The sequence below is a fragment of the Rhyacophila brunnea genome, unplaced genomic scaffold (assembly GCF_057557595.1).
Source record: "Rhyacophila brunnea isolate RB1 unplaced genomic scaffold, BYU_Rbru_1.0 scaffold_6, whole genome shotgun sequence".
Lineage (NCBI taxonomy): Eukaryota > Metazoa > Arthropoda > Insecta > Trichoptera > Rhyacophilidae > Rhyacophila > Rhyacophila brunnea.
The window spans coordinates 22,243,943-22,263,825 of NW_028233276.1; the positions used below are offsets into that span (position 1 = coordinate 22,243,943).

The 19,883-nt window shown below is 33.1% G+C and overlaps 2 protein-coding genes across 2 annotated transcripts in view; one reads left to right on the plus strand and one right to left on the minus strand.

Annotated features, from left to right (window-relative positions):
* Positions 1-267: 267 nt before the first annotated feature.
* On the plus strand, positions 268-3,187 carry Alg2 (alpha-1,3/1,6-mannosyltransferase Alg2). The gene has a single exon (XM_085957118.1). The coding sequence runs from the start codon at positions 656-658 to the stop codon at positions 1,913-1,915; it is 1,260 nt and encodes a 419-aa protein (XP_085813244.1). The 5' UTR covers positions 268-655; the 3' UTR covers positions 1,916-3,187.
* Positions 3,188-3,955: 768 nt separating this feature from the next.
* Positions 3,956-19,883, minus strand: part of obe (activating signal cointegrator 1 complex subunit obelus) — a 30,468-nt gene continuing 14,540 nt past the window's right edge. Inside the window, exons 19-38 of the mRNA XM_085957117.1 lie at positions 19,626-19,851; positions 19,374-19,515; positions 18,969-19,080; positions 17,188-17,279; positions 16,558-16,634; positions 15,828-16,048; positions 15,393-15,495; positions 15,121-15,310; positions 13,573-13,726; positions 13,299-13,435; positions 12,979-13,195; positions 12,694-12,852; positions 11,978-12,119; positions 11,544-11,734; positions 10,454-10,644; positions 9,915-10,083; positions 8,499-8,786; positions 6,053-6,187; positions 5,351-5,555; positions 3,956-4,327 (exon numbers count right to left, since the gene is read on the minus strand). Coding sequence (XP_085813243.1) covers positions 4,188-4,327; positions 5,351-5,555; positions 6,053-6,187; positions 8,499-8,786; positions 9,915-10,083; positions 10,454-10,644; positions 11,544-11,734; positions 11,978-12,119; positions 12,694-12,852; positions 12,979-13,195; positions 13,299-13,435; positions 13,573-13,726; positions 15,121-15,310; positions 15,393-15,495; positions 15,828-16,048; positions 16,558-16,634; positions 17,188-17,279; positions 18,969-19,080; positions 19,374-19,515; positions 19,626-19,851 — 3,291 coding nt within the window. The 3' untranslated portion in view covers positions 3,956-4,187. The remainder of the gene's footprint in view (positions 4,328-5,350; positions 5,556-6,052; positions 6,188-8,498; positions 8,787-9,914; positions 10,084-10,453; positions 10,645-11,543; positions 11,735-11,977; positions 12,120-12,693; positions 12,853-12,978; positions 13,196-13,298; positions 13,436-13,572; positions 13,727-15,120; positions 15,311-15,392; positions 15,496-15,827; positions 16,049-16,557; positions 16,635-17,187; positions 17,280-18,968; positions 19,081-19,373; positions 19,516-19,625; positions 19,852-19,883) is intronic.

Consider the following 19,883-nt stretch of genomic DNA (forward strand, 5'->3'; position numbering starts at 1 on the left):
AGGCTCTGTACTCAGTGATGCCAACCGTACTATAATTATAGTACAATACTATAATTTTTATTCTGCGAAAAATGTAAAATACTATAATTTTATGCCAAATATACCAAAATACTATAATTTTAAAAGATTCAAGATGAAAAATGTTCCTGTACTATACATTTTTCAGAAATACTATAATTTTTACGCTTTTGTACTATAATCAGCATAGAAGAAGATGGCAACACTGTCTGTACTATAATTCCACTTTCAAAATATGGCAGCACTGGTGTGCGTACAAACTGAAGTTGCCAAACTAAAAATAGGTACACATCTATGATTAGCGCATTGAAAATGAAAAGACTCTTTTTCCGAATTATAAATAATTGATATGCAAAGTTAACCCAATTTTACTTCTGTAAATAAACGTACCTACCCCAGGGAATCGGCGGTATGTCCGGTAATTACCGATATCAAAATATTATTATGTTGACGTGTGTGAGTGCTGGCAGCACATGAAAAAATATTGTTCTGAGGTTTGTTCATGTTTGTTTTGACACCAGCTGCAACGAAGATGAAAGCCGCTGCCGCAAGTAAGGAAGTGAAAGAATAGTAGATACGAAATACAATTAATATTCAGAACACATGTTGGCAAAGCTGCGATTGATCGTGAATTAAAATGGTGAAAATAATATTTCTGCATCCTGACCTCGGCATCGGAGGGGCTGAGAGACTAGTCGTGGATGCCGCACTCGCGTTCAAAAAAAGAGGGCACGAAGTAAGTTTCTACACAAATCATCACGACGCAAGTCACTGTTTCGACGAAACCCGCAATGGGACATTGCCCGTCACCGTTGTCGGAGATTGGATACCGAGATCAATCTTCGGACGGTTTCAGGCCGTGTGTGCATATATTCGAATGGTGTTCGCCGCTATTTATCTAGCTTGGTATGTAATTCCCATCGAGGAGCCCTCCTTGGTGTTCTGCGACCTGATATCGGTTTGTATTCCATTTCTGAAGATGGCCAAACAAAACTTCCGAGTTATATATTATTGCCATCACCCAGATAAGTTGTTAAGTGCTAGAGGCGGACTTTTGAAACAATTCTATCGATACCCCCTCAATTGGGTAGAAGAAAAGAGCACGGCGCGAGCGGACAAAGTATTGGTTAACAGTAAATATACAGCAAGAGTGTACAAAGACGCTTTCAAAACTATCACTGACGTTCCTGACATTTGCTACCCTTCCATTAATACTGAATTTTTCGAAAAGACTGATATCAAAGACATACAGAGTGTTCTGAATGTGCAGCCTGATTCCATAATACTACTTTCAATTAACAGATACGAGAGGAAAAAAAATCTGGGACTAGCAATTCAAGCGCTTCATTTGTTGAAAGACAATTTAACAGAAGAGGTTTGGGAAAAAGTTCACTTAGTAATGGCGGGAGGATATGACAAAATTAATCTTGAAAACCTCGAACACTATGTGGAGCTGTACAACCAAGCCTGCGGCCTCGGTCTCATACACAAGATTACCTTTTTAAAATCCCCATCAGACGAGGAAAAAATGTCACTGCTGCACAATTGCAGCGTTCTTATATATACACCGTCGAATGAACATTTTGGAATCGTACCATTGGAGGCGATGTTCTTCGGTAAACCCGTTGTCGCCGTTAATTCGGGAGGCCCCATGGAGACGATCGTTCAGCAGGTCACCGGATTCTTGTGCGAAGCCGACGCTACTAATTTCTCTAACGCTATCAAGAGGTTAGTCATGGACCCGAACCTCAGGGAAAGAATGGGAGAGGCGGGGAGGAAACGATTTGAAATGAAGTTTTCATTTGATGCATTTTCAGATCAACTAGATAACATTTTGAAACGACAGCAACAGATGATTATAGCCGCAGCGCAAACGAAGCTTGATAAGACGGAATAGAAATTCAGGTTAACCAGATTATTTTAAAAAGAATACGAAGAGCGATGATAAATAATTGATCTTTAATAATATACATAAGCAAAATTTTACAGAGTAGACATCCACTACTCTACAATTGCGGATAGCGTCTTCTTAGAACTGAGATACTATTTATGATCATACATATTACTAATGAATTTAATATTTTATTAACAGAAATAGTGTCTTTAACAATATTGCGACTAATTATTAATATGTCTTCTTCTTTATTATCCTTTATATCAAATCTACGCTTGCAAATTTGCTTAGTGTCTTTATCAATTTTAATAAAATACCCTCGATTGAAAATATGTACTTGGTAGCTTTCAGTGTTCCCCAACCTATTATTTGCAGACCGGCCGAAAGTAATCTGTTGGTAGCGGATTGGAGGTTGGGAAACACTGGCTTAGTTGATAAAGCACTCGGCGAGCGAAACTTGTGTTTGAATCCCACTATGTCCAAGATTTTTCTAATAGCTTATACAAGTTATGTATTTTCAATAAAAAGAATGCTACATTCTTAATTTTGTATTGAATAAATATAAATTGAGCTGCTGATGATTGAACTAATTACAAGTGCACCTGTGATCCAAATTGAGTAAATCGACTTTAAATATACGAATGTAATTTCTACTATTTTATAAATAAGGTTACTTTCTTAAAAAATATTGATATTTCTTTATGTTTATAGTGTTTAAAGGAGGACAAGTCAAGACAAAACATTCAAATTATATATTATGGTTGCTATGAATATAATAACATTTCTTACAACACGTCTATGGGATATATTATGTACCCCAATATTGGGAATAAAATGCTTATATGTTTTCTTTCAAAACAGTTACACGTTTCATACATCGATAGGTGATGTGATAACTGTTTCTGACTAGGTATTTTTTTTTTTAATTACATGTCACTTGTACACATTTGATCCTCAGCACTTCAGTTATTTCACAAATTTTTCATTTCAATTAGACTCGTGTGAGAAGTCGAAATAATTTTAATTATTCATAAAATAGCTTAACACAGGTCTAACAGATTGAAAGTCAATCAAGTATTCATCGGGTATAAACATTTAGTCTAAAATCTGTTGTTATGGCAATTGAGTCTGCAAGCAATGTAGATCTTTTGTGTTTTAAAAGCTAACGATGCTTTGTATAGAATTTCTATTTTTTTATGAATCAGTTGAACCGGGTAAATGACCGATTTTGTTGTTTTTTTTATCTATATTTTTTATATACATATGCCATAATATTGCGAATAAACGAAATTGTAAATAATATCATAGACATATCTGCATTTCATTTGTTTGATGTAATGTGATGATGCCCGCACCATTCCATATATTTCGCTCCGTCCAATAAAACTTATTGCACTTGTGGAATACATATTTGGCTTACATTAAAGATTCTTTTTTTTTATTTAAAAAAACCAGTGTTTTCATTATAAATAGTAATTAATAAATTTGATAACAAAGACTATTTTAGTGCGAAAATAAGGAGAGCGAATTTATCAAAAATTCTGTTTGTAACAAACAAAAACAATTTTGTATAAATACTTTCTAGAGCACATTTTAAGATATTACAAGACGTATCTTCAACAATGTAACTTTGTATGGTTGTGCAGCCTACTAATGTAATTATTATTAAGTATATCTTTTATGTTTGTTGTATTCTGTTAAAATTGTTTTTTATTATTATGTCTTGTTGAATAACATTGCACTAGTGACTAGGTACTAATATTTATATGTAATAAAATTATTTTACGTCAAACCTTCAATAATATTATGTAGGTGTATTGAAATTTTCATAAGAATTATTGTTATTAATTATTTTCATAAGCATTTTCGACTATTGTATTTCATAATGATAATAATTATTGTCTCATCGTCTGATATTCATACCTAAATATTAGGATATTTTCTTATGCCTTAATACAAAGAGATGTTAACTTTTAAAAGTCTTTGATAAAATAATACGTCATATTGTGTGAAATAAAATGTGTGGAAATAAAAAAAAACTACAAATTCCAATAAACTGTTTATTTTTCTTTAAATATCACAGCACCGAATAAACACAGCAGACAATGTTCTCGATTATAGTCACAATGTATATAATTTTTTATGGAAGAATTCATCCACTTCTTTTCTTGAGATTAGAGTCTGCAATCAACCCGAAACATCAGAGAATACAAGGAACAATCATGAAATTCTCAAGCATTATATTTTAAACATCATTCAGTCCAATAAAATAGTCTTAAGATTTTTCTGGTAAGATGGGATGTTCCGAGTTGCTTATTTCTGGTAATGATTCTCTTACATCTAACTGAATATTATACTCCTGGTCGAGGCCCACATAACAGTCACTTATGATGTACAGTGTAAGAGTTGTACGACCTGCAAATATAAGAAGGATAACAAATATTAACTCATATCGTTAAATGAAGTGGCGGATTAAAACCATATCCTATATATATAGAGGCCTATATCACTGATATTATTGTACACAAGACTTATATCATAAAAAGGAATAACTTTACTTTTGTTTCACAGTTTTTATATTGGCATATTATAATATTACTACTATTCCACTGCATCAAGATTTTAAATTAGGTGAAATATTTCTCCAAAATTATGAGTCAATTGCAAACTCCAATGGGAAGTTTACTGAATATATTTTACTATACAACATTAGACAGCAATTAAATTAAATGTATAATACACATGTTGACAAAAGGAATAATAAATTGAAAAAGTGCTATAACCACGAACAACACACTACCAAAATATGGTTTTATTCTCAATTTTAAAATGATGATGTTTATAGTGATTATAGCATTAATATATTTATTGATTAACTAGGATTTCGACTGTTGTACTGCGGGCCACTAATTCGCCACCCCATCCGTGACCAAGCCACTTTTATAATAAGCCAAGTTAAAATGGCAATACAGTAGAACCTCATTAATAAGAACACAGATAATTCAAAATTCGCCGTAATTCAAAATTTTCGCAAAAAAAGTCCTTTGAACATGATTTTCATATAAAACCATACCTTTAATTCGAATTTCGTAATTCGAAATGATTTCAGAGTCCTGGTATACAAAAATATTCAATAAATCGTAATAAAGTACACTATTTTTTCATGAGCCAGTCATTGAAAATTGTGAGTGATTTTTCTTAAAACATAAATTACTTATTTTAAGAAGGTAATATAAATAATCCTGACATTTTATGACCCATTAACACACATGGAATCGGAAATTTCGTAGGCACATCTATGATCGTAAACAAAATTAATGAAAATCAAAATTTGTTTTTTTTTTTTTTAAATTTTGATATTTTCCCCCCATACATTTCGTAATTCAAAATTTTTTTGCGATTTTCAGTTTTACTGTACTGTATCCAAATATATTTCACCTTGTCGTGATGGAGTGAAGAAGTTGATTGGTTGCGTTGATTTGGACCCCCGGAAATTGGCTCTTTTAAGTGCCAGTACTTCTTTATATTCCTTGGAGCCAAGAGTGAGGAACCAGCCTTCATCTTTGCCCCTGGGGAAATTTGGACAATGCACCGCAGCCTGTCTGTCACCGTGCCGAGACATCTCAATGACCAGAGTGTAGTCCTAAAATATGACATTATTGAAATCATTATGTGCTATGCCAGCTCTCTTCCCATGCAAGGTTTGAGTACCTACATGTCGGATTCAAAGTCAATTAAAATGAAATCACCCATTTAAAAATTCTATTTTACATTTAATACGATTCTTATATTACAGTTAACCACCTTCTAACATTTACACAATGCTATGTAGGTGTTTTCTTGACACGGGCAGTGAATCTGCTTAAAACAGGGACCAAAATTACTTAGAAAATGGATTTAATTGGGACACTCTTAGAAAAGAAAAAGACACATGAACAAAACAGAAATACCGTAGGAGTGTGGGATTGAAAGTGACAGTTGACGACTGTGCACTATTAATTGTGTTTTTTGCAAATTCGTAACTGCGCAGACTTGAATAATAAGGACCCTCTGTACTATTTTAAATAATTATTTTAGCGAAGTGTTTTAAGCACAGATGATCTTAAAAATCCGTGATAAAATAAAACTGATAATATGTACCTGATCAGCATGTACGGCAAACCATTCGTCTCTCTTGGCGGGTTGGGGAACTAATCTGCTTTGTTCCATTGGACTGTCACTCCACATTCCCCGAACATTAATTCTTATACTGAGCGTTGGCCAACTGCATATTACCTTTTAACATAAAATGAAAATAATAGAGGCAAACGATTCGACTTTTAATTTGTCAGAATTATTTATTCTGTAAACTACCTTTTAATCTGTTCACAACAGTTATTGTTGAATACTACTATTCTAATAACTAATATTTTCTACTAAATAATTTAGAACACATTACTCTGAATAATGCTGATTGTATTAATTTTACTGTGGTACGAGGGTGGGTCAATAAGTCCTTAGAAAAGCCGACAGGTGGCGCGACTAGTACTGTAAGCGGTTTGTTTTCATGCAGCGGCACTACCGATTCAGTATGCTGCGAAGTTTCAATCAGATTGGTCGGGTTGTTGTGTATTTCTCGTACATTTAAAAAAAAAATTTGCTTGTGGAAAATGGAAAAATGGAAAATGGAGAAAATTGAGTTTAGAGCTGTTATTAAACATTTTAATATAAAAGGGTTAACAGCAAAGGAAATAAAAAATGAGTTGGATTTAGTTCACGACATATCTGCTCCTTCACTTGCAACTATTTATAACTGGTTAAATGAATTTAAACGTGGTCGTACATCAACAAAGGATGAACCACGCTCAGGACGTCCTGTAGAGGTGACTACACCAGAAATGATCAATAAAATCCACGATATGGTGTTAAGTGACCGAAGATTAAAGTTGAGTGAGATAATTGAGGTTACAGGGATCTCAAAAGGTAGCGTCATTTCTATTTTACATGACAAGTTGGGCATGAAAAATATTTCTGCAAGATGGGTGCCGCGTTTGCTCACAGTCGACAATAAACGCAATAGGGTGGTGGCCTCTAAAGCCCTGTTGTCGCTCATGCAACGCAATCCGGATGATTTTTTTCATCGCTTTGTGACTGTAAATGAAACATGGATACACCACTATACTCCCGAGACGAAAGAACAGTCAAAGCAGTGGATTGCGAAGGCAAACCATGTCCAAAGAAGGCGAAAACCGTAAAATCAGCTGGTAAGGTTATGTCTACTGTATTTTGGGATGCACGTGAAATTATTTTCGTTGACTATTTGGAAAAAGGAAAAAAAATAACAGGGAATTATTATGCATCTTTATTGGACCAGCTAAAAAACAAAATTGAAGAAAAACGGCCTCATTTAAACAGGAAAAAAATCCTCTTTCATCAGGACAATGCCCGTGTTCACACATGTTTACGATCAATGGCTAAAATTGAAGAATTGAAGTTCGAATTGGTTGACCACCCACCGTATTCGCTAGATTTAGCCCCCAGTGACTTTTTCCTTTTCCCAAACTTAAAAAAATGGCTAAGTGGACAACGTTTTTTTTTCAAATGAAGAAGTCATCGATCGGACAAATGCTTATTTTGAAGACCTTCCGAAAACTTATTTTTCTGACGGTTTAAAAAAAATTGAGAAACGTCTAACCAAGTGTATTGAGCTCCAAGGAGATTATGTTGAGAAATAAAAAAAAAATACAAAAATAAAAACTGTTTTAATGCTTTTTTCTAAGGAATTATTGACCCACCCTCGTACCACTAGGGAATCCAATCCCGAGCCAAAATTCTGATCCCGGAATTTCGGGATTACAATTTGACAATCCCGGGATTGGCATTTTTTCCATAGTTAATATAATTTTTTTATATTTACAAATAACATTTATAAAATCGGTCAAAAATAAATCTAGTATAATTTATACTATTTAAGACATTTTTATTGTTAATATTGTATACTTTCAATCTTGGAAATACATAAGTTTAATGGAGTAAATAATATTGTAATATAAATAATAATGTGAATTTAATATGAGATTGCTGTTTCTGATAGTAAAGACTAGATGAATGGGTTAGCGAGATTTAAAATAGTAAAGAAAATCATTCATCAATCTAATTAGTCAGCCAAATATGAAACTGCCGTAAAACGTATGAGATTATGGTTAAATGAATTTGTCAAAAGTGCGAAGCATTGTTTTTTTCCAATCTTTCTCATTTTTATTAATTTATGTAAAAAATAAAATGAATCGGCAACTTACATATGGGTATAAATCAAACTTCATTCAAACTCAGTTTATTTCTAATTTAGTTATTTGTTATTAAAAGTATTTTTTCTGTTATATTTTCGTTTTTATTTTATTTTCCATAAAAATTGATAAACAAATCAATCCCGAAATCTTCGGGACTATGTTTACCAATCCCGGGATTCATAGGTATCGAAAATAGCTCGGGATCCCGGGATTGGAATCCCTAGGTACCACTATAGCAATAAACCAGCATTCATAATTATAATCATAATACGGTTGGATTTTTGGTAATATTACATAACTCATAGGTAGATAGGTACCTTATGAATTTCATTAATTTGGTTATCTTCAAACTCCTGTCTAAGCACTGTAGCAAGACCCTCATAATTTCTATGACATGCCATCTTTAGTCCTGCTGGAACCGTGCACGGTTTATTGGTGGATTTGGACATCAGATGGAACAGGTAGAGGTGATGAGATTTCACATGTGGCAGGGAAATGAGGGGTGATTCGTCTGACCACTGGGCTTGGATAATCATCTGCATGACGAGTTGCGCTTGCAATGTTGACGACAGCCATCCTTGTTCTGCACACGCATCTATTGTTGCCTGAGGAAAGAAAATAGTAGTAAAGTATTTGCATATTTCTATTCACATAATATTGATAGGTTTAATGCATGGACGTTTTATGTCCAGTTTTGCCTGTTTTGAGAAAGTCAAAATGGACATAATATGAGATGCCTAGATATTTTCATAAAGAAATTTCACATATGGTCAAACTCTAACAAAAAATATATACACATTCCATAAGTTCTAAAACCTGCCAAAATCATGTGTTAAAATATCAAGGCCATGTAAATTTGCGGTCGAGCGTTACAGCCGGATAGGCCGAAAATGGGAGGGGCTTCCGCATTTCTATAGAAATAGTCCCAGAATAATGCAATAATGATTATTGATGTATAACGATATACATAATTTTGAAGTAAATCATAGCTACATATATCAATAGTTAAATATTATTAAGATATAGTAGATAATTATAAAAAACCAGACGAGAATTACTTTTGATGATTCGTATTTTTGGTATTTTGTTTGCAATGGGTTATAAGATAACCTCTTAAGATTGGATAAATAAACATAATATATGTATGTATATAAAAAAATGCTTAATATTTACATAATCCATAATATATCTATCAATTAAAAGAATCATACATATTTTGTTTTATTCATAAAATGTTTGTTATGAAAACAAGTGTCTCGAAACATTGCGACTTTTGTGTTTAACCTTTTACTGCCGGTAGGTGCATGTATGGCAGTAACTTGCATGCCGCGAATTTTATTGCAAAAATAAAAAATTAAAATCAATTTACATTTCAAGCGGCAAAGCGGAAAAAAGCTGTTTCAATTCTGAGTCTGTGACGATATTCCCAATATATGTCGTTGTGTGTTCAACTTATTTTTATGTTTAAAATTATTGATTTACGTTAAACGTTTACGTAAAATCCCGTTTAAAGATGTCATTTTTGTATGAGCGGCGTTCCGTTCACGGAAAATTTCGCGTCTTAAGATGCCATTGGCAGCCATCTGGTTAACTCATCTATCCTCATTAACGTTATAAGCCTGTATTGAAGTGTTGGTTGAAGAAACAAACTTGATAGTTTCCATTACTGAATTAAACTTGATAAACGGGAATATCTTCACCATCAGGCATGCATTATTCTGTAAGCTCTTTACCTGTAATATCCTAATGGCTTGATCTAATACAGACTTGAGATCGGTGAGATAATCTGTACACGGCAAATGTAAATGTGAGAAATGTGCTTGGAGCAACAGGAATGTTTTTGTGTGAGGAGAATCCAATGTCAACGGGTCCACACCTATTTTACATAGCTTCGCAAGTTCACTGAAAAAATAACAGATCATCATAAATATATTGTATTCAGTATTATTTAAAATAAAACAGAATAAAACATTTATCCAGTATCATAGCTTCATTCCTTTCCATCTGCTAAATTCACCGAGTCAATATTCAAAAAATCAACTTAAAAATAGTATTGAACAATGACGCAGATATTGGTTAATGCTTTTCTACAAATAAATATCTACCACCGTTAACAAAAACTTTTATAACAAAGTTTCCGCAAATAAAAAAACAAAATCCTTCAAATTCATGTGGATTATCCGAATACACAAATACAATCAGAACATAAAGAAATAATGTAATGAAGTATAAATAATCTTAAGTAATATCAAAACAATAAAGTTTATTGTACCCATTTAGTCCATCTTCATTGTGTCTAACAGGCAACTGATTGTACTCATAAGCATCGCTAAGGACTTTTAACATATCTTCCATTTTCATATCAGAATTTAAATTGTCTGAAAAATGACGCATGGTTTGATGCGAAAGGTAATAGTATGATGCTATACGACCCGTCCAAGTACTGCTGATTGTTCTATCATCCTGAAAACAAACCAACAAAAATGTTATATTTATACACCCGATCCTCTTTTTGCACGGGGGATACGTTCCAAAGACTACCGTGCAAAACAAAACCGTGTTAAAAAAGATAAGGTACCCATACAAAAATGGTAGATAGGTTCCATTAGTTAAAATCAACTCAAAATATGAAATTCTTGAACTCAAAAATAAATCGAATATATTTATTCAGTGTCGCTACTTGACAATAAACGTGCCCGTTTACTGCTGTTCATGTAAATCACTATCATCGCTGGAAATATTTAATGACACTAACGCCGAAGCACGCGGCGCATCTCTTGTATCGAACTGTGACTAGTGGGGCCATGTATGTACGTATGTATATCTGGGTGGCATCCGGTGACAACATATCGCACCGTGAGTGTAAAACCAATGCATCTGCAATTTTTTCAAAATCGAGATTAAATGCAAAACAACTGCAAAAGTCGTAAACCTGATAATGTAAAAGTGAAGTAACTGAAAGAACATGCAATATAATGTAGATATAAACCAAATATTATGGTTTTTTTTAGAAACTCTGTTTCTGCTAACAAAACGAAGACTTCAAACCCTAATATATCCAAAATATGTCTTTTCCAGTTGCCTTGGTGCTCACGGTGCGATATGTATACATCAGTGGGGTGCGGTCCATTGCAACGCAATTTTTTGATAAATATGTACATACATACATACGTATTTTTATTCTTTTTAGTTTTTTTTAAACCGTGTTAAAGCAAAAAAATCAGTGCAAATAAAAAATAATCACTACTTTTTTTAAACCGTGTTATTTCGAAACCATGCAAAAAGAGGATTGGGTGTACATTTTAATAAAAAAAATATTAATTTAATCTGGGTAATATATTGCAATGTGTTAAAAATCATACCTCTTGAATTTCTACACAATTTGCAGACGCCAATGTGTTCAAAGCGCCTTGCACTAAATTCGATAAATAATGATTGACATCCTGAGGCTCTAAAGTATCTAAATTATAATAGGAAGGATTTTGTAAAAGTCTCCTGAAGAAATAGGTCCAAGTCAAATAGTCAAGTAGGTCTTGTTTTGTGTGAACCGTGCCTGAAAATATTAAATACAAAACATTAAGCAACGTAGAAAGAAGCAAAGTGTTTTGTTATACATTAAAACAACACAAACATTATAATGTGTTTGTAGATATTTACTCGGCATGGAGCAGAAATATAATTACAAATATGAATTAATATTTTTAAATTATTTTGGATGTTACATATTTAACAGATTTGAGAATAAAGAAAAGAATTTAGGGCGATAGAATAAATAATAAGTAACAGTTATTGGTACCTGCGACAATTTCTGCATTGATGTGATCTGGTAGGACACCCAGTATACTTGACTCTACTGGGAATGGCTCATAAAGGAATTTTTTATAGAAACTCTTTTTAACATCGTGTACCAATACAACAGCTATACCGTGGTTGTCATACTGAAAAACAAATTAAACTTTAATTAACCTTGAAAACTGTGAACAACACAAACTCTATTTGATGTGATAATATTACAAGATATTAACTTCACAATAAATTTCATCATTTACATTTTAATTTACATATGAGGTAGGTACCTATATTTTTTCAAAAAAATTAAAATGTGTTATGAACAATTTGTGTTGTACATAATATTACCATCTAATCATATTTGCTCCCAAGCTTATGGGTTACACAGAGTGGGAGTTATATTAATTTTTTTTAACAATGAATAGTTCTTCACCAATAACCCAATTGGATCCTTGTTTCTATGTTGAAAAAAGAATATGTAATAAAATTATTGCTGGACGTTGGATTCAAATCTGCACCTACGTCTTCACGGAATATATGGATTCTTATAACACTCTTATTCCACTGTTGGGCAATATTTTTAAATGAATGAGTATAAAAAAAAGGGACCCAATGGAAATTGGTTTTATAGCCAAGATTATAAAATATTTGTGAGATGCACAAATTTAACAATTGTCGCAATTGAACAAAACAATAGATAGTATGATAATCGATAGAAAATACCTGTGGTCTGCCAGCCCTTCCCATCATTTGCAATACATCCGTAATTGGCATGTCGACATATCGCTTTAACTTTCCATCGTAATATTCTGTTCCTTTAATAACAACCAAATGTGCCGGGAAATTAACACCCCAAGCCAGGGTGGCGGTACAGATTAAAATCTGAAAACAATAGTAGGTATTTAAAATATGTGGGTATCTTTCTACAAAAGTAGAAACAGTTTTTCTTATGGTAGGTTCGTATAACAAATCAGAGAGTTAAAAACTGTGAATATTTTATGGGCTAACCTGAATTTTTTGATTAACAAAGAGTTCCTCAACAGTTTTCCTGTCTCTGTCTTGCAAACCTGCGTGATGAATTCCAATGCCAAAAGCCAGCGTCAGTTTCAGGTTTGTCTCTTTAATATTTAAGAGAATCTGTTCCATTTCTGGTTCACTCATGTGTAAGAATTGTTTAGGATTATCCTCACCCGCTAGATAGGATATAAGGTCTAATGCTGTAAGTCTATAACAGAAAAATATATTTTAATATTACAGTCTTATTGTTTATTAACAATTCGTAAAATGTGATATTACATATGTTGGTCATGGCCAAAATTTTAATTTACCTTGTTTGTCTCCTACTGGAGACGAATACTAATGACGGTGATGATGGAGAATGTTGTCGGATAGCTTGGAAAGTTGGTTTGTTCATCGACAACATCCGTGGGCAGTAATGTCGTCCTGCGTGACCGGATATATGAACCTTAGTGAGAAAACAACAAAGAATATTTATAGTATCAGTGTGTATTTTCAGTTTTTTTGATGCAGTATTCATTAGTTAGACCAATCAGAAATAAAAGTGTAACTTGAAAGATATATGCTGGCAGTAGTTTGTCTCACCTCTAAAGGAACTGGCCTTACAGATGGTCTGAAATTGTAAAGACCTACTGCTCCAATGCCGAGCCAGTTTGCCAAATCTTTTGCATTCGCTAATGCAGTCGATAATCCGACAATTCTTAATGTTCTCGATGTGTGTGAAGCAATAAAATTTGTTCTGCAACAAAGACAAAATTATTTCATTTCAATTGATGACTAAGACAGAACACTATCGACCGCTCACTCGTTATATGGATTTTCGATGTAGCAAAGCTTTTTTAATCATAGAGCATTTTAGATATATACAATCTCAATATCAGAAATAAGTATTATGTTCATAAAAATATATGTATGTTTATGTATTAACGGAATTGTGTGGAAATAAATGATTCATTATATATTATGGCATTTCGCTTTACGGAAAATTTTCCAAGAACGTTTCTCAGTTGTTAAGCGAGATATTACATAGTGCAAACATAATACAAGCAGCAGTTGTTTAAAAAAACTTATTGGCAATTTGAGTACACTTTCCCGACCATGTCCGATCCTAATAAGATCATATCGTCACTGTTCTGGCAGAAGACACTAATTCGAAAAAATGACATATTGAGTTAGTTATACCAAAATGTTCCTTATTTCAAACTTTACCGTCTGGAAACCTTCTTAATAAATAAACAGTCTTTATTTTAAAGTCATCCTTTTAACGATTACTTAATAAACTCACATGATAGACCATTTCAAACATTTTAACAATTTCAAAGTCAAATTACTCAAAACTAGTATTCTCCAGTTAGTGTGTTCTGCCAGAACAGAGACGATATCGTCGGTGTTTTGTAAAAAGGGCGAATTAACCAAAATGCTACTTTACAGGGGGAGGGTTTTTAACTTTTGACATTTATTTGTTTTTTACCTGTGGATGATTATAAATATCTAACAAGTTTATAATAAAGCTTAGAAAGAATACTGTCATTATAATAGGTATTATTATATAATATTTTAAAAGGCCTAATATGTCACATTTGCTTTTTATTTCGTAATTTTAATTAGTTTAATTTTAGTCGATTATCGTTTTTAAGTACTTTTCTGTGGAGATAAAAATTCGCCGTTTTTACACAACAAAGCTAGTGGGGTACATATTGTATTTTCATTAAAATCTCGATTTCGCCAAAATGGTTGATTCGCCCTTTTTACAAAACACCGACGATATGGACCTCCACTGACTGGAGGTTTGTATTAACAGATTTTGTTTTTATGAGAAATGGATGTCAGCCACTTGCTCAACCTATTAGGTCCATACTGAGTCATACACAAATTGAAACCCACGATGCTACAGACCGACGCTTAAGCCGCGCGGCCATTGTGATTGATACACTTTGACAGTGGCAAGTAGGCAAAACTGTGCAATAGATTCTTATTGCACTCATTGAGTTTACATGAGACAATACATACTGAGTATTCAGGATGATGTCGAGACAAATCAAATTTTGAAAGTTGAATCAATTTCAATTTAATTTAAATCAAGTAATATTGTATAATATGAAATATCACATAATAATAAATCATTTCATTTACCTTGATACAATAACTTCCAAAACTGGTCCTCTGTCTTCACCGAGCAAGTGTATTTCATCAATAACGATAAGGGCGACATCTTTCACGTAATTCCTCGTTTGCCACGATCTGCTAATTCCGTCCCATTTCTCCGGTGTCGTCACAATCACGTGTGACTCTTTAATTGCACGCATGTCCGGAGTGACATCGCCTGTTTGTTTGAGATAGAGTTTACATATTAGGATCCTACGGAAAAGGTAATCGTTCAAGTATAGACATATCATTTAACGTACCTGTTAATTCAACGACTCGTTTGCCAATTTTTCTTTCTAATCTAACTTTCCAATCATTGATTCTTTCTCTTACAAGAGCTTTCAACGGAGCAATGTACACAACCTGTAAAAATTTCAAATAATTCAATTTATAGAAAAAATTTTGCATTTTAATTACATTATTATAAAAGTGGTAGGCCTGAGACTTGGCGATGGACCAAGGGAAGTGACGCGAACTTGCGCTTGCCCTATGGTGCAATGCCGGGATGTGACAGGGAGAAGTAGTAATTATAAGAGTATTTTTCATTAATTTAGTGTATATATTTAACTTACAATCTGTTGAGTGATCAGAATTTGTTAAGAGACCTGCAGATTCTGAGCATACGATCTTAAATAAGATGTGTAAAAACTGAGTAAAGGAATTTAAAAAAAAGAAGGGATGTTTTAAAAACAAACCTTGCACTTTGGGTACTGGTTGAAAACTCTAAACATCGCAATCTCGGCCGCAATGGTTTTGCCGGAGCCAGTTGGCGCGCCCAGTAGAACATTGTTGTCCGTGTGATAGAGGCAGTGGAATATTTGCCCCTGTATCGGGTTAAAGTGTGTGAAGTTGTAAAGACTTTCAAATGACGGATTGTTCAGGGCTGTCACTGGGAGAGGTTGTAGTTCAAGCAAATCTAAAAAATTAAATCCACAATAACATCTATTGTAACGATAGTTTTGTGGACAATTTACGATGTGTTTATCTTATTCAATGGTTAAACAAATTTTGCACCAAAAATGTTGAGTCTTCTTCCAGGTGGAACCTTTTGTGGTTTCCCTACAAAACTCGTTCCCCGTACAAGTTCCAGTTTGACATTAGTGCCATTTTTGTATGCAAAATAAATAAAACTCATCTGTAGCCTTTCAGTTTGTATGGAAATTAGTGATCCCAGTGTTCACTTTCATACGTTCAGGCTTCATATCTATAAATGAACGTTTTTACAACATCTTTGTTTTGTACATTATAGAAATTTTGGAGATGGATTACATAATATGAAAGATTTGAAGAAGTCTGAATTGGAACCGATAGAGATGGTGTAGGATGCAAAGACCCATCCTGGGTTGTTCAGCCCCTGGCCTGATGATGATAAAAAGCTTAATACATAGTTTTAATATTCAGAGTGATATTGCGTATAAAAAATACCTGTATGGGGAGGATGGCTCTCTGGAAGGATGAGGTGCTGGAAACTTAAGGGAAGATATGTTTGCGCACCCAGCCACCTATCAATGAACATAAAAAATATATGTAGATACTTATTATGCACAGATGTTGCAAGTCCAGTTTTGTACGTTTCCAGAAAATCGAATTGAAAAGATTTGATTGCAAAAGTTGAAATGGACATAATATTATGTATTTGAATGAGGCAATATCTTCTCAAATACTTTATTTACACATACAATATTTTTACAGCATAACGGTATGATGTAAACGGGCGTTTTGTGTATAATAATATATTAATTTGGTAAAAAGTGGATACACAATATTAATAGTGAACAGTAATGAAAACGATAATTAAATATACATAATACAATACCAAAGTATTAGAAAATTGGTACTATAGATCATTTTTAAAGACATATACTATCGTCGCAATCGAGTTTAATTCCTATCCCTCTCAAACTAACAAGGATCTACATTTTTGGTTGAGTAGATCTTTATTATTTAATTCAAACCTTTTACTAGAAGTTAGTATTCATTACTCATTTCTTTGGATATGTTGGTTAATCTATTAATACTATCTTGGATTGCTCGGTGAGGTTTAGCTTAGTTTACCTGTCTGAAGTAGCTCTGATGTAATACTGTGGCGGCAGTGGTTCCACTAATGGTATGGTGATCACCAGTTCCTGAGGCTCATGGGAAAACACCTTTAAATCAAAGAATGTTATTAATATATTATACCTAATAATTAAAAAAAAAAAACATTCTGTTGCACATAATATATTTCTAATTCACCAATTATTATTATTAACATCAATTTAAATATCTGCTCATAACTTATTGTACTTTTATAATAATGTTTGATGTTGACATAAACTATTATGTATGTCTATGTTACGCCGAATGTGCGAAATTGAATATTACATGAAATGGGCAAAATTTTGCCTAAATCATGAAAAATGCAAGCCCGTTGCCTTATTCATGAATGAGACAAAATATCTGGAGAGTGCGTGAATTCGGCAGTAATTTTTCTGCCTTGTTCATGTATTGGACAAATTAGATAGTAGCGCTACGGTGGTATTTTTTGCAACTAAACTAAATGTATCAAATGCTCATGCATTGGTCAATATGTACATATATTATCTATGGTCAAAATAGATGATCAGCATATTCTTGACATCAGTACTAGATCTAGCAAAATGCTTGGTTTTGTAATGAGGGTTTCAAAATCATTCGAAAACGTCCGAGTACTACGTACATTATACGTATCATTTGTGTTGAGTATTCTTGAATATGCCAGCATTATTTGGAGTCCTAATAGGTCCATCCACACAATTAAGTTGGATCGAGTCCACAATAGATTTCTTAGATTTCTCTATTTAAGAACATACGGGTTCTTTCCTTATGATAATGACAATAAAATGAATTTCCCGACTCGTTTTCTTCTGGGTATGCTATCAATGCAATCCCTGTCTACCCAAAGAGTGATTGTTCTTTTAAAGCATTTCTTTTTACTTCTTCGTGGGTTCATTTACAATCCGTATATACTGGCAAATATTAATTTTCATGTTCCCACCAATATCACTCGTAGCTCCACGGTCTTCAAGATACCTCGTCGCAGGACAGATGTTGTGTTTCATGATGCTGTGTATCGTGCAATTAGCTTATTTGATGGCACCATAAAGGTTGATTTGTTTTTTATTAACTATATAATGTTTGTGGACGTATTAAATAGGCTAAATTTATAATTGTATAAATTATCATATTTCATTAATATTTACACATGCTGTCTTTTTATTGTTATTTGTAATTAAGATATTTTTATACATTTGTATTTATTATGTATTATGGCGCATTGGCCAATAGCTGTAATGCCGTAATACTGTTTTTTATAAATAAATAAAAATATACCAATCAATAACTACAATGACGTTCATATCCATTTACTATGCGCAAAAAAAATCTAGAACTATAATATGATAACGGAAGAATTTTATTGAAAAGTATTTTCAAAGTATCAATCGTGCAATGGTCGATTGAATGTTTGTGATAGTTTGTTGACACTTGATAGCTAACCTCAAAATGGACATTCGGTTGAATAATTTAATTCAGAATTACAAAACCTAACCTAACCTAACCCAACCTAATAATAATATAATAAAACCATCCATATTAAATTTACTTTTCCTTCTGTCATGTTGACAGTTCAAGAATTCCATACCCTGGCGAATTCATGTACTCAGCAGAAAATTTACCTAATTCATGAATAAGGCAACAGGCTTGACTATTACATAAATTAGCCAAAATTTTGTCCATTTCATGTAATAGTCAATTTCGCACATTCGGTGTAACATCTATAAATGGTTATTATAAAAAAAAAATCATTGTCCACTAACCTGTTTCCGTGTCAATAGAAAATATTCTGAATGGTACATGAAATTACTCTCAGGGTCCTCTACCCAGATCCAGAAAGCCTCTGCAGTTTTGCCATGAATTTTATCATTCCACCTGAGCAAAAGTAAACAAAATTATTTCCTTCACAAGTCTGGACTTATATGTACCAACAAATAATCATTATTAAAAATGAATCTATAGTTGTGCAAATGGAACAATTGTTTCAATGGTTCATAATGTAATCCTGTTTATAAATAAACGTTGCACCAATGTGTAACTTATTCCAAGACAACAAACTTTATTAATACATTTTAATTATTACAAATAGTTGAAAAAACGAGTTCCTATTGCAACTGTAATTTGAAATTCTGTCAAAAAATCTTTAACATTGTGAAATGATTAAGTACCTGAAATTAGGCATGATTTGTAATTTAATTTTCAGCACAGTTCTTGTGATCGGGTGTAAGGTGGCTTCCATTTCAACTAACGGGAATTCAGCGGCATGTTGCTTCACTTCTTGGGCCATTTTCGGATTGCGTAAAAGTTCACCTGAGAAATAAATACTGCAAAATACATTGCCGAAAGGAATAGTATCGTATAATAGAACATGTTAGTAATTAAAAGAACTAAAATTGGTTCAAAACCGTGAAATATCTTACCGAGTTCTCTGATGCCCATCTCCCGCAATTGTTCAACACTCAATTTCCTATTCTCAATCTTCTCTATGATACCGAAAGGCAGCCCTCTAAATTGCCTCATAGGACTTTCGGAATCCCATTGTTGCAATTCTAACATCTTAGCCAGTATGAGAAACCTTCCGGCCATAATTGGATTATTTTTTCTGAGCACAATTTCAAATAAAGCTCTGGTGATTCTGACGGCATTCTGCAATACAAAAAAAAAATACATTCAAATTT

What these genes read in the sequence shown, in the direction of transcription:
- Alg2 (XM_085957118.1), top strand. Translation starts at nt 656, where the DNA reads ATGGTGAAAATAATATTTCTGCATCCTGACCTCGGCATCGGAGGGGCT.